The 15674-nt window shown below is 37.6% G+C and overlaps 1 protein-coding gene across 2 annotated transcripts in view; it reads left to right on the forward strand.

The window, feature by feature from the left end:
- The window catches only part of SLC35D1 (solute carrier family 35 member D1), a 43317-nt gene that overhangs the window by 4101 nt on the left and 23542 nt on the right, over positions 1-15674 (forward strand). For both annotated transcript variants that reach the window (XM_037042857.1, XM_037042849.1), the window contains 4 exons: positions 177-248; positions 848-916; positions 3017-3119; positions 6765-6857. In XM_037042857.1, coding sequence (XP_036898752.1) covers positions 177-248; positions 848-916; positions 3017-3119; positions 6765-6857 — 337 coding nt within the window. The remainder of the gene's footprint in view (positions 1-176; positions 249-847; positions 917-3016; positions 3120-6764; positions 6858-15674) is intronic.

The following is a 15674-nucleotide window of genomic DNA, read 5'->3' on the forward strand; positions in this document are numbered from 1 at the left end:
AGGCTTTCAACTAAGAATTATTTCTAGAGAGAAATAAGGGTTTAATTTGATTATACCATAATAGAAGGAAAAGATTAGCATTATTTTAAATTACTAATTTGGAGAATCTTTTAAAAACAGTTAAAAAGTAAATTATTAAACTATTTTACCTAATTATCTTTTTTTTTTTTTTGCAGCTTGCCAATGTTTACAGTTCTGAGAAGGTTCTCCATCTTGTTTACAATGTTTGCTGAAGGAGTTTTACTCAAGTGAGCTAAATTTCTAGTATCTTGTCTTTAACAAACCTTAATAACTTAGAAAAGATACCCAGCATAAGAATTGTCTAATAAAAATGTTGAAATTATTTGTCTTGCTTCTACTTTATCTTTTGGAAAGTTTGAGCAACTTTATCCCTTTGCTATAGGAATTGATAGTTTATGGGAGCAGTATTTGGGAAGGGTATGAGTTGGAGTTAGAAAGCTGTCTGAACATGAGATTTACTTGCAAGAATTCTTACCAACTGCTGCTCCTGGGTCTGTATCATTTTTAAATAGTGTTCCTGGCTTGGCCACTTTTACTACAAATGTGTTGACCTTTTTCAGCTTAAATCCCGATTTGCGGAAATTCACACTCAATAATAACAAATGATAAGAATAATGACAAATTGAGATGCTTGTTTATATAATAAAATAAGTTGCTTCATCACAAGGGTGTTTTTATATATCCAATTCCTTGGAAAAAGGAACATATGACTGTTCCTATAAACATATGACTTTATAGCTTCTTTTTCAATGAAAACATCTCTCCTTTTTTTTGCCTATGCTGTAAAATGAATCTGTTTAAGTATCAAAAATTTTTTATTTTGTAGAAAGACTTTTTCTTGGAGTATTAAGATGACTGTATTTGCAATGATTATTGGAGCCTTTGTAGCTGCCAGGTAAGATGTGGGCCTATATAAACCTATGAGCATGTTAGAAATGGTCAAAATAATTATTGATAGTGACCAATTACAATAAGGATAATTTTTATAGGCTAAATAATTATATCTTTGAAAAGCATCCAAAAGACCCTTCATATAGTTAAATCTTTTTTGGTTTGTTAAGATCAAGGCTAGTAAAAATCAGTTTGGGGGATTCTTAAAAATTAAATTCATGTATTTTAGGATTTATTATATTATTTTCTACTGATTGAGCACATATCATGTGCCACACAATATATTTCACACTTTATACATATTAGGAATATATTCACAACTCTGAAAGGTATGGATGTAATTTTTCTATTTTATAGTTGAGGAAACTAAAACTTAAACTCAGTAAGTTGTTCAAGGTGATACAACTGCTAAATAGCAGAACTGGCTAGAAGTTGAATCTATGCCTGACTCCAGAGCCCGTGTGCTTTTATGAACCATGTAGCATTGTTTTACTTTGCACGCTGTGAAAGAAAATAGTGTCTCAGAAAAGGCAAGTGGTAATGAATTATTTACTTTGTAGAGTAATGAATAATAGAATTGCTTTATTTGGTCTCACCTAAGATATATCACAAATGCTATAACTTATATAATTTATTAAATTCTTAAAGCTTTGTCCATTGTCCTTAAGTTTTAGTTTTCAAATGGATGGAGAAAGTGTCTATCCAAAGCCTCAGAAAATTAAAATGATGGCTAGAAGCCTTCTACAACATTTCTTTCAGCCCAGGGCATGCATATATGGGTTCGATAATGCCACAAATTCTGTCTGACATATATTTTTTATTTGGGAGTTACAATATATCTCTTGGATTGTCTCATTTATACCTTCATTGCCTTCATTATATCCCTGTGGTATAGATGAGATAGAGTGGGAAATATAAGTCAAAGTCTATTCCACCATAAATCTCCACATGAAATTTCATTGTTATAAAGGGGAGAGGGGCAGGAGATAGAATAATTGGTTACTAGAATTTCATTATGTAGCTAACTGTTTTTCCCTCTAGACGTTATTGCCTCTTAGGAGAAAAAAATCTATATGAGCATCCTACTTTTCTTTTTGAGGTGCCCTGCTAGTTCTGAAGCATTTCTTTGAAATTTGCGGGATCCAAAATTGAGCCAAGCAATAGGAGTTCCTCAGGGACTAACTCTAGCCTACAGAGTTTCTGAGGAGGATTGCTGTCTGGACCAGGCTTGTCTAATTAGAACCTTTTATTTGGAAAGAGATTGGGAAGAAGGGTGTCTGAAACTAGGGGATTGTCAGGCTGCTTGAAAGAGGGGGTATGTATTAGGCTAGTTCTGCCTAAAAATGCAGCGGCATGGAGCTCAGAAGTCTTGTTCCATATAGTAGTATAAATACAAACATATAGTGTCTTTGCAAAATCACTATGTGGCATGACTGTTTAGCTAGGGTGTTAAAATATAAAGCGATACTTTTTTAGATTTTCATTTATTCTGTTGAGTTTAATAAATTCTTCTCTCTTCTAAATATTAGAAAACTTCAGTTGCCCTAATGCCAATGAACATAGCACATAGGCACATTAAACAATTTAAGTATTTGAGTTCCTACTGTGTGCTTTTGGACATTGTTGTAGCTTAATCTCACACATCAGAAATTTCATCTAGTAGCCTGACCACCTGTGCAAGTGAATCTTACCTTTTGTGTGAACCTTTGGAAAATGACAGGTTAACGAATGACTCACCTTTTGTTACCTTGCCTGTGAAGTTGAGCTTCGTTGCCTTCTGCCTGCTTCAGCTGTGTTATAATAGTGAATTTGCTAGCTTTTGTTGTCTGATTTTGAATTCAGAGCAGTGTGCTGTTTAATGGACATGGTTGTTTATTGCTAATGATTTTAAGTGTTGGTGCTTCTTGTTTCTGAAGACTCTATTGAGTTTAAAATTGCAATTTGTAACCAGAAATCAAGAAATACTAGTAGTCAATAAAATGCCTTATGTTCATGTACCTAAATAAGAAAATGTTCTTACAAATACTGTATTCAGACCTATTTCAAATTAAATGCAAGTTCTGTGAATGTAAGTCATTACTAAAGTGTTGCTTATGTTTTGCAGCTCTGACTTGGCATTTGATCTGGAAGGATATGTTTTTATTCTGATAAATGATGCCCTGACAGCAGCAAATGGTGCATACGTAAAACAAAAATTAGATTCAAAGGTAGGTAGCAATATAAAGTTTCTTTTTTTTAAGATTTTATTTATTTATCTTTAGAGAGGAAGGGAAGGAGTTGCCTCTTGTGAGTCACCTGCTGGGAACTGGCCTGCAACCCAGGCATGTGCCCTGACTGGGAATCGAACCGCGATCCTGTGGGAGCATTAGGATCTTTCTCTGGGGCAGCACTGAGTTCGTTGGCCTAGATTTCATGAATTATATATTGCCAGCTCTTTTCTCTCAACTTGCAGTCTGCACACAAAGGCTTTAGAGATATTTGTTGTTAGTTTGTCTACTGTATACTTTTCTTTTTTTATTATATACTTTGAGTGTAGACATGCTAAATTTTATTTTTAGACCAAGTCAGAAAGCTGAGTCATGTGAGCCACCCTGCTTTACTACCTGATGGTATACTCATAAGATTATATTAGTATAATAAGAAGCTATGTGGAACTGAGGGTTACATTTGGAGGGATGTTACGGAAGCAGTTGGCCTTTATTTCATAATGTACACTATATGAGGCCCCACGTGAGATATTTATCATAGATATTATTACCATGGTTTTTCCTGAATAGCTAGTGTGTTTTATCTCCTTGTAACAGATCACGGCCTTATCTTATTTTCCTACCCATGTTTTCTCTTCAGTCAGATCACCTTATCTGCTTAGTTTTTAGTCAGCTCTATTATATGTGCAGTGTTTCTGAAACTATTTCAGGTCCATTTTTGGAGTTCAGATCATGAATACCACTGTTTACCTAGTTTTTAGTAGTGTTAGTATTGAGTTTTTATCGTCTCGGCAAGGGCCTTTGCTTTCTCCAGAAAGAACCAGAAAAATGCATGGCCATCCCAATAGTTCTCATTTTCAGAGAATGTTTATTTATTTTTTAAATATTTTATTTATTTGTTCTGAGAGGGAAAGAGAGAGAAACATCGATGTGTGAGAGATATATCAATAGGTTGCCTCTCACTGCCCCCAACTGAAGACCTGGCTCGCAACTCAGGCATTTGCCCTGACTGGGAATCGAACTGGTGACCTGAGCCACTGAGCCACATCAGCCAGGGCTAGAATGTTTATTTTTAATATCCTTGAGGAACTAGGGACAGTGTAGATCTGTTTTCAACAAATTTTGGAAGTCTTGTTTAGACTTCCAAACATACCTTCCACATAAACATCCCTTTTATATCTTGTTCTCCATGTACTTACCGTGACAACTCCATATGCTGATTGCATTTTAATGGACGCTACTATTAAAAAATTTATCTTTTTGAAATAGATTAAGAAAAGGAGCGAGTTAGAGATTTAGTTTTATTCTGTTTTTTTCCTTTCAGTCCATTTGTTGTCTTGGAAAATACGTATGAGTAATACTTCATTTGTCTGGCAGCCTCAGCTGTTTCAACAGTAGTGTCTAATAGAGCTTTTCTGTGATGTTGGAAATATTCTGTATTTCTGCCATCCATTAACAGTAGCCACTAGCCACAGTTGGCTGTTGAGAACTTGAGAAGTGACTAGTACAACTAAAGAACTGAATTAATAGTTTAATGAAATTACAATGAAATTGAAATAGCTGCGTAGGACCAGTGGCTGCCTTAATTCAACAACACAGTCTAGAGTATATCCTAGAACTTAGAAAAAAGCAAAGAGGGTTTCTGAGTAGTATTTTATTCCCAGGAGAGCTCTTTAGTTTCATATTCAGGAATAACTTGTAACTTACTTGTATGAGACCTTTTACGCATATTGATCTGCTTTTCATGAATTAGGAGCAACAAACTAGAGGGTGGAATTCTATTTAGAGGCAGAGAGAGGCTTACCAACAGTATAAAAGGCCAGCTAACGGCCAGAGAAACAAACAGGAAAACTATAAAGATCAGATGGAAGTACTCAGAAATGATTCAGGGGCTATGACGCAGCATTAAGGCCAACACCATATAAGAACACAAGATAGTAATGTGTGTGTTTCTTGTGATGCCCTAAGTTAAATTTTAGTCTATGCACTCTCTTTAAGAAGTCAGGGTAAAAGATACTCAAAACAGTTTAAATGTGAAGAGAAAAACAGAACAGTTTGCCATTTACGTTTTCAGCATTTGTCAGTTGTCTGGATGGTGTGTGCGTGTGTATGTTGTGTGGTGTGTAGTCATCCTCTTTAGGAGATGGACAACACTCGGGTCTCTGGCTCCCTGTGTACCTGTTGCTTAAGGTTGTTAGATCTTGTGGCTTTTTTCTTGTTGCCTTAGAAATGAGGTGTGCCTTTTCACTGAGGGCTGTGGTGGCCGCAAGCAATCGGTTCTTTGGTTGATCCAAGAGGCGGTAACATCACACTGAGAAGCTTTTAATAAATCGGGAGTTTTATTACCTACAGTTTGAGAGCTGCTTGTACTCCTTTGAGCATGAGTCATGTGGCATGAAAACTTGGTGCTGCATTTCAGACATGAATGCAGCTGTTGAATTTAAAACATTTTTAACTTTAAAGAAATCAGACAAATAATGCATATTTATACTAGAAGTAGTAGAAAACATAGATAAGCAGTAGGAAGAAAGTATAAATCTTCCTTAATTCTACCATCAAGGGAGAAGTGCTGTTTTGGTAGATATCCTTTAGTGTGTATGTGCCTGTACACACTTTGTGTAAAATTTTAAAAGGGCAATGATATGTAACGTTTTCTAACCTGTAGTTTTCATCTAGTACTGTTTCATGAACACCTTTCAGTATTATTAAACATTTTTAGTGTCTGCATAATATTTAATCTCATGATTGTCTAATAGCCTGGTCAACTAGTTTTCTGTTGTTGAATATTTATTGCCAGCTTTTCAAAGCTTCTTCTGAGAAGGGTGTTTGATTTTTTACATAACTCAGTGATCTTTCAGTGACAGAAGTTAGGCAAATACCACATCCCTATCCTCACTGCTCCTTTACTTGCCTGGCCTCTCCATCTTCCCACCCCAATCTCGGGCCCACTTTTTCGGGTGACTGCTTCCTGGTGCATGTCCCAGAAGTGTGTGAGTCAGAGCTAGACCCAGAGTTCTCACAGGCTCCCTGTGTTTGAAGACGTGTGTGGTCCTTCATTGCTCCCTGGTAGCCGAGGTTATAAATAGGTATACTAAGTTTTACGAATTGTAGTTATAATAATCTCGATTTTTAATGTACTTCACATATACATTTTCAGAAATCACTGGAAAGTTACATCTGTCTGTGTTGGTGTAGGTGTGAGTCTCTCTGTCCATCTATCCATCTGTCTCTCCTCAATGGTACTCTGTCATGATTCTGAAAAGCCCACAGGAACCTGATGAGTTTTGGTTCCGTTCTGGAAAGGGAAGGGCTGTGAGCGAGATTTCTATAGAGATGTGTATGTATGTTCAACATAACCTCTTTCCTAACTACTATTTTGAAGCAACAGTTGATGTCATTTTTATTCTCTGATCTTAAACACTCAAGGAATTTGTTTTAAATAAATTTAAAAGCTTTGTGTTTTTCTCTTGAAAGCCCAGGCTATTTCTTTACGTTTGAAAACTTCTGACTTGCCTCATTTGCTGCATATATTGTGGGGGAGGCGCATGTGTGCACATGTGTGTAATGAGGGGTGGTGGTTTATTTAGGGTTTCGTATATCTGTCTTCTAGAACTGAATGAAAGGCCTATTTATTTACTCTCCTAGGAGCTGGGAAAATATGGTCTTCTCTATTACAATGCACTGTTCATGATTCTGCCCACCCTGGCCATTGCGTATTTTACAGGAGATGCACAAAAGGTAGGACTTTCTAACTGTGGTTTAATGGCTTATGTTACTTGATTGTGTTGTTATTTATAACCAAAAGATAAACTGTGGAGTTGTTGAATAATGTGCTTATTAAGTGGCAAGAAACTGACAGTTTACTTTTTAGCTTGCTAATGTCATGCTAACCTTTTTTCTTGGCGTAGTTATTGGATGGTACTAAAGGGGCTCAAAATAGCTCCAGCTGTCAGCATAAAAATAGTGCGTGCCAACTAGTGTCCGTTTCTTATGGCCCAGCAGGATGGAGGAAGGGGATTTTTACATTTCTACTGAAGTACAAAACAGTAGGAAACTCTCCTTGAAAAAACAAAACATCTTGAAATAGTAGAATTCTTAAGCAAAATTCTAGGCATCTCTAGAAGCTTTCTGTTTTGGTATAAAATTTGTTATCCTGGCTTAAATCCTAAGCTGTTTTTTTCCTCAGGAGATATTTAGTGCTGTGTAGTGACTTAACCATGTAAGTAGCAAGTAATAGAATAGCTTACTCACTTTCTGCAAATGTTCAGCTAAATAATCCAGAATAAAGTAATAAAATAAATCCAGACAAGAATTTTTTTCTGAGACAACCCCATATTCATGAGCAAAAAGTTGATACCATTTTGTTAGAATTCACAAAATTTTGCAAACTGTATAATTTGAAATCTAGGATTCTGCTAAGGATTTCTGTACCAAGTTGCCTTGTACTGATTCCTCTGGCCAGCAGTTTCTAAGAATAAATGTGTTGTTTATTTATTCTAATAACAGCCACAATTTACACAAATCAGTGGGAGCTGAAATAAAGAAAAGGTTTTTGAAAGTAGTTAAACTCTTGAATCAAATGTAGGAGAAAACTGCTTATCAAGCTGTTTTTTCCCTTAACAACTTTCTTTGAAAAAACTGGCATAGATTGTCTTCACCATGTGTAAGTGTTTTAAATGAACTCTGTGACCTGGCTGCCAGAAGGCCTACAAATGACAACAAAGTAGAAAATGCAGCCACTATCACTCTAATAAAATACATAAGTATTTTGTGGCTGCAGAAAAAGTGGAATGAGAAACTAACATTTATTGAGTCCTAATTACATGCTAATAGTCACCTTATGTATGTGATATAATATTTTCATAACAGCTTTAGAAAGTCTGAATTATCTGTATTTTGCCAATGGGGAAATAGAGTTTCAGAGCTACTCACTAGCCCAGTGTCACATTGTCTGTGGGTAGTAGAGGCAGGGCCTAAATCCAAGCTTGATTCCAAAGACAATGGATTTTTCCATGATGTTCTGCCTTCCTCCAGCGGGAAGCAGCCCTCACACCTTAGCTTTGGGGCAAGAATGTGATGTAAAATAACCAGGCCCCTCTTGGCAACACACATGATTCCAAATCTTAAGGCCAATCTGTACATGAGAAAGTTGGAAGGATTAATGTGGTTAGGTTATTGTACAGACTTGGCAAATAAGGAATTTTCATTAACTTGAAACTCCTGACTAGTAGCTACTTGAAAAAATTGAACCAAAGGAGAAATTTCTTCATTCCAGAGTGATTACCATTTTACAAGTTATGTGCATAATTAACGTATTTCATACTTTAGTAACACATTTAATTTGAAATGCCTTATTATAATTAAGAATGTTAACTGATTGTGGAAAAATTACTTTGTCACCTGTATTAAGATGAGACTGTAGATTTTTTTTCTCCTTTTCTTCTTTTAAGGACAGGATTGAAATTGGAGTAATTTTCTGCCCCCCAATGAAGTGCCAGGCAAAGGTCAAGAAAGATTTATTTTGGGAGGATAATTGTTCTTCTAAACTTTCAAGTTGGGCTGATAGACTAATTATGGAAGCTGAACTCATTGCTTTGTAATCAAACCCTATAAGTATTTTGACTCTCACATGTTTGTTTATTCTCACTCTTATTGTTAAAATAATGTGGTTCTTAGTAACACATTATTTGGCTGTAGGTGGACATACTGGCTGGCAGTCTTATGACCCCGCAATCTTTTCCTTATACTTTTTCCTTCACCTACTTCCCTTCTAACATTCTTGGATAGTTAAGTGCTATTGTGTGTCTCACAGTGTCAGGCTCAGGTGATAAGAAAAGGGAGAGGAGTTAGGTGGCATTCTTACCTTTGAGGACTATACAGTCACTTTTTGGAGCAGACCTGTCATCAGAGCAATAAACTATTATAGTTTTGTGGGAGAAATGTTTTGGGTGCATTGTGGGGCATAAAATGGAAGAGGGTCAAGTCTCCTTGTGGGGGATGGAATGTCTCAGGGAGCTTTGCCTGTGCACAAAAGTAAAATGTAAATAGTATGAATAAGCAGTGTTGTTTTTGTAGGCTATGAATCACATATGAAACTTAGAAGTGAGAATTCTAAGTTTGACTCTGTTCCTAAATTCCGGAGAATTAAGCTTAATTCAGATTAGTGTTTCTGAGTATCTTCCTTGTGCTAAGAAAGCCCTATGCTAAGTTCCCTGGGGAATATATGAGAAATGTAATATAGTTCTTGCCGCATAAGGAAGTCATTTGTTCTGCTGCAGAGATGGTGTAAGATCTAGCACTGAAGTGCATGTCCATCAGTGACCACTATAGGCATTCAAGTTAGGAAGAAGCTTATGTGCATTGAATATTAAACAAGATTGGCTTTTTAAAGGATATAAGGCTTGGTTTTTTAATCTACCCAATGCAACAAGTGATACTAACCTGTTCTAGAGATTGTTGAGCTATAACTTAGATGGTTGAGTGGTTTGCTTTTATTAACCATCCCAGAAACAATGGGTGGAAGCCATAGATAGCCTAATGTGTCCCAGAGGCTCATAGAGACAACCTACAAGAGGCTGCAGTTTATTTCTTCCACTGGAAAATTCAGTCTTGTGGTAGTCAGTGGGGTGTTTGAAGTCTGGCAAAAAGAGTTCACATTAAAGAGTGGGATTTGTGGCAGGATTTCAGGTAAGAGTTTTCTTATAAGTCAGGTTCACTCTCATTGTGTGTCTTTTTAGACCTGTGCTTTTTCTCCAAAGTATGTATACCTGTAAATGGACAGACATTCATGTATGTGCACACAATTTTTGAAAAAGACTTTATTTATTTTTAGAGGGGAAGGGAGGGAGAAAGAGAGGGAGAGAAATATCAGTGTGTGGTTGCCTCTCTCACATCCCCCACTGGGGACCTGGCCCACAACCCAGTATCCTGACTGGGAATGGAACCAGCGACCTTTTGGTTCACAGGTCAGCACTCAGTCCACTGAGCCACACCAGCCTGTGCAAGCATTTTTTTAAAATAATGGGTTCTTTTTTATATTACAGTTTATCTTTAAATAAAGCCATCCCCATATTAACAATTTGGGCATATCTCTGGCCTTTAGTAATACTTTACCCAAAGGATATGATGCCTCTGATACCCAAAGGGTATGATGCCTTATACTTGACAGGATGCGCTCACATAAATTATTTTCTCTGATCTTCATTGTATACCTGTGAGGTAGGTTGTTACCTGATTTATAGAAGTTAAGGACATGCTTAAGGTTGCACAGTGGCAGAGCTTAGAACTAGAGCCTGTCTGACTCCAAATAGACCCCTTGCTGCTTGCCTGACTACGCCTCTGCTCCCTTCCTGAGTTACATTTTTCCGCTGTTGGGACATTCATGCAGGGCTTTCTTACAGAAGAAGCTCTTGAGTCTGAGAAACACCTCAGGGTAGTATTAAATGTGGAGTCTCTGTAGCTTGGTGGTATTGTTACTTAATTGTTTACAAATAATTGTACTTCTTTCATTCACCAAATATTTATTGAGTGCTTATTATGTGTCAGGTGCTGTTCTAAGTTTAAAAGAAGACACATTGGTGTTTTAAAGGAGCTTGCGTTCCATTGTGGTGAGATGGGCTAAACAGAATTGTGTAATAAGAGCTACAACAAGAACTCAAATGGGGAGAGTGATTGGAAAGTCCTGTTTTGGGTAAGGTGTTAGGGAAAGCATCTTTGTGAGTTTCATTTGAGCAGAGACTCGGTAGGACTGAGGCCAGTTTTTGTGGCTCTTTAGAAGGAGTGACCTACGTCAAGGAAGAGCACGTTCTGAGTGCCGAAGTGGGAGTGCTTAGCTTGTTCACAAGGAACATTTTCCGAATGAGTAAACATCAGGAAAAGTCAAGATGGGCTTTGAAAGATATAAAGGAAGAGAAACAAAAAGTACATTCTAGGTGTGACTAATGGCATGAGTACAGGACAACTGCAAGCACCAGACCCTTCAGTATGATTACAAGGAGGAAATCAAAGACTTCCAAAACTTTAGATGAGACATTAGCATCTTGTTCAGACCTCTTATTTCACAGGTGAGGAAACAGGCACCAAGAGGGCTCAGGACTAGAACCCAGATTTCCTGACTCTATGACTATTGCTCTCACTCTTCCCACCATACCACACCCTGCTTCCTCCTAGTTGGGGCCCATGCTAAATACAAGAATTTGACATCACTGCAGGTAGTGACAAATCCCTAAAAGAAGTGGTATAGGGGAGAGAGTTTGGGGCCAGAAGGCAGAAGGCCAGGAATCTTGAATTCTCTTTCTGACCATCTGACTTTGGACAAAACCCTTCTACTCTCCAGCCTTGTCTCGTTGTAAGCTGAGTAGGTTGGATCAACCGAATTGGCTGGGTCTCTAGATAGGGCCCTTTCCAGGGCTAAGACAGAGTTTCTGAGAAGTAGAAGGAATGTCAGTGAGAAGACAAGGCTCTCATTCTGACAGCTGGCTCAAGCCCAGCTGCTTCCTGACTCCTGATAGCCAGAGCTGATAAACCATTCTCATCTGTTGTGCTCCAGGCTCTCCTAACCCAGATCTGTTTGCATGGAAGCTCTTTTTGTGTCGAATGAAAAGGTCTGCAAGAATAATTATTAATGAAACTGCACAGTGTAAAACTGTGTGTATGATATGCTACCTTTTGAATAAAATAAGAAAAGAGTAAGGATATATATGCACATACATTTTACTCACTATTTAAGTAAAGAAACTGGAAGAATATACATGAAACTAATAAAGTAACCACCAGGGTGTGCGTTATGTGTGTGTATGAGAGAGAGAGAGAGAGAGAAATACAAGGTGGGTGTGGAGGAATATAAAAGTTTCCTCTACCCTGCAAGGTTCTTTCAACTGGTCTAATAATTAAGTCCATGTGAGACAGATTAACAAGAGAAAAATAACCGAATTTAATTACATGTGTACGTATGGGAACCACATACACATGTGAGGTTCAGGGACAGAAAGGGAAAATGAGGTACATATGACATTCTGATGAAAGGATACGGAGCGGCACTTTAGGGCTTCAGAGGAAAGTCATGCAGATTGATAAGAAGAACACATTTAGTAATTAGTAGTGCGCCCTACCATATAGATGGGTCAAAAGGTTATCTCTCATAATCTCTTATTGTGGGCAAGGCCCTTAATTTAAATTTTTCCTGGTGGTTAAGGGAGGAGGGATAGAAGTTTCTCTTCAGCCTGCAGGGTGTTTGTTGCCTTTAGTACAAAATAAACTGTGTACCACAGAGGCACATCTTTGTGTGACTTGTTCTGAACCCCTACATAGGAACAGGAAGGAGTGGGAGACTCATCTTTTTGTATTTTTTGGTTGTATAACCATGTAAATGTATTTAAAATTATATTTCATAAAAGTAACAATAACATTTTTTAAAATTATTTTTTATAAATAATGGCTATACAGTAATGAATCCTAAATTTTAAAATAACTGGGAGAAGTGAGACAAATTAACTTATTCTCATTATCCGGATTTGCATACTCTGGACCTAGGTTGCAAATTGAAGCAAAACCAGATCCAAATTATTTTTCCCTGAATCCATGTTAACCTTAGTAGGCAGAGGAGGGAAAGCTTCCGCTGTTAGGACAGGATCCAATCAGAGGGCCCTGAAAGGTCAGCTCCCGGGAGGCAGGAGTTAGACAAAGCAGTAATGGAGCCAACACAGCCTTTAACAAGATGGCCAAGGAAGAAAAAACTGAATTACCATAAAAATTGAAAGAGAAGGTCCAATTGAACAACACATCCCAGAAAGCACATCATACTGTACAAGTCATTGGCAGAGCACTCTGAGAAACCAAACTAATGTGTGTGTGTAATTTTTTTTTAAGTTTATTCAAGATTCTCAAAGTCCTGCATTTACCAGAAACCAAGGAACCAATAATTCAGCATTTAGTTTTTTTAAAACATATGTTTTCTAACTTTAAAAGATTCTCCTTAAAAAACAACAACAAAAAAACCATGTATCATACAAAAGCCAGCTTCCTGTTAATAAAAGATTTCTAGTTAACTAGATAAAGGCAGGGCAACCATTATTTGACTAAATCAGAGTGTCGGTTAGGACAGACTGTGTTTAAACTTGTTAGTTGCTGCTTTGAAAGGTGATAATGGGGGGAAGAGGGAGAGGGTTTTCAGGAACAAGTATAAGGGACATATGGACAAAACCAAGGTGGGGTGGAAGCAGGGGAGGGAGGTGGGGATGGCTGGAGCCAGGGTGGGTAGTGCTGGGGGGTAAATGCGGACAACTGTAATTGAACAACAATAAAATAATTTATAAAAAAAAAAGAAAAGGGAATGTTTGCAGTACAAAGCCAGTGATTCAGAGTCCCAGGAATTGGAGCCTGGCCTCCTGACAGCAAACCCTGCTAGGTGTTCTCATGTAGGGATGGAAGAATAGACCCCTTGCTGTAGATCTTACAAGGCCAGTACTGTAGGCACTGGTACATTGTCTTCATTATATCGCTGGTTCTGTTACATGGCTCAGATGAGTTTTACAGGAAAACTTGCTGCACAAATCATCTAGCTAAAGGTGTCTCTTAATAAGCATTGCTGACCAAATAAGAAGAATTTTTAGGCTGTTGGTTTAGCCTCTCCAGAGTTGTTCACCTTTTCTGGGTCATTCCTTGGACCGTAAAGACTGATTTTCAAACCTTAAACTGTTCTTTCCACATGGAGACAGGTCCTTTCTACTGTCTGGGTCTTGGTATTTCCATACATAAAACAAGAAGGTTGTTGGATTCATTATTGCCCTGTTATGAATGACTAGATTTTGCTTTCTGTCTGTATATTGTATTGTGTTATTGACAAAGTGATGTTTTTTTTAAATTTATTTATCTTTAGAGGGTAAGGGAAGGAGAAAGGCAGAGAAATATCAATGTATGGTTGCCTTTCATGAGTCCCCTGCTGGGAACTGGCCTGCAACCCAGGCATGTGCCCTGACTGGGAATCGAACTGCGATCCTCTGGTTTGCATGGCCGCACTCAATCCCCTGAGCTATGCCAGCCAGGGCTGACAAAGTAATGTTTTTAGGTATTCTCACTTTAAGGATATTCCTGTTTCAAATAAAGTGACTTGTTGATAGGCTGGCATGTGTGGCTTTGCCCTGAGACATAGGATTTCCATAGGTGGCAGAGCTTAGTTCACAGAGGCAGCGAAGATACGGAGTTCCCACCCCTTGTCTGAGCTAACAGCAGGAAGTAGAGAAGCTGTGGCAAATAGTTACAGCAGAGCAGAGAGCAGGGTCGGTGACCTAGGACTACCTTTCCAAGGTAGGGAGGGAACCGGCATATCATTTGCACCACTGATGTTATCTTCTGTCTTAGCATGTTTCTTAGTTTACTTTTTAGTGTACAGATTGAGTTTCTTTCAACATAGTTTTTTTGGCGAAAGCATTTCAAAATAGAATGGCATCATTCATCACCATTTTCTTTACCATGAAGTTCAAAGATTAAGTGGTTTATTTTTAGATTTTATACTAAGTCAGGAGGTATTAAAACAAATAAGATGTCTCAGTCATGATTTATTTCACATATCAAATAAATTGGCTACTTTGTGCTTATTTAATTTTCCTGGGAATGAGAGTGGTTGCGCCTTGTACTAGAGTGTACATTGAAATTATTTCATTAAATCAGGGGTGATGAATCGGTGCTGTCATCCTCTGCTTCTTGTACATATAGAACCATGTGGTCATAGCACTTCTTACTCAACATAGTCTTGCATAGACATAGCCTTAGATGGTTTACCAAGACAGTGGTCCAGACACCCAGAGTCAGTTGATCAGTTTACATATAACTGACATCGCTTATCGGGGATAAGACAAATCTTATTGTATCCCTGACTAGATTTTACTGATTGTGTTATTGATTATATAGTTTTAGTACCTAATATTACTTAAATATTCCCTTTCTTTCTTAATTTCCTTAACTGAAGCAAGTAAAGAACACTTTTTCATTAAGTTTTCTCCAAAAATTTTTATTTAAATAGAAGTCACATTCAAACCAAATGCCTAGTTTTAGGAAGTTCATTTAACCCATTTGTCCAGTGGTCATGCCACATTCTTTTCATGCCTGTGGTGCATATTGGTTTGTGGTATTTATATTACACCCATCGGCACCTAGAGCCAGAGACTTGGTTCAGAACAGAAGGTAATCTAAGAGGCATCTTTGTGTATTCAGACCGCAATCGCAGCCAGGCCTCGGGCAGTGTGGAAGATTGCAGGCCGTGTGGCAAAGAGCCCATCCGGGTTTACACACAGAATGAACAAGCAGGTCATTTTCTTCAGTCTTCTCTAGAGGCAGAAGTTCTGTTTTAAAATTTTTTCCCTGATTAACAGTGTATGTGTTCACTGTGACATTTGTCTTAGGGAGAAGAAAAATTTGCTTGCAAATCTACCACTGAAAGATAGTAGTGGTGTAAGTTTAAGTCAATAATAATCTCTTCTGTTGGTAAATTTTGTATACATTCAAAGTGTCTGCATTTCATTCTCATAAGAGGCAGACGGAGCAGACTGTTTTCTATCT

This window comes from Sturnira hondurensis, unplaced genomic scaffold (genome assembly GCF_014824575.4).
Source record: "Sturnira hondurensis isolate 20B ecotype Veracruz unplaced genomic scaffold, ASM1482457v3 Scaffold0000648, whole genome shotgun sequence".
NCBI lineage: Eukaryota > Metazoa > Chordata > Mammalia > Chiroptera > Phyllostomidae > Sturnira > Sturnira hondurensis.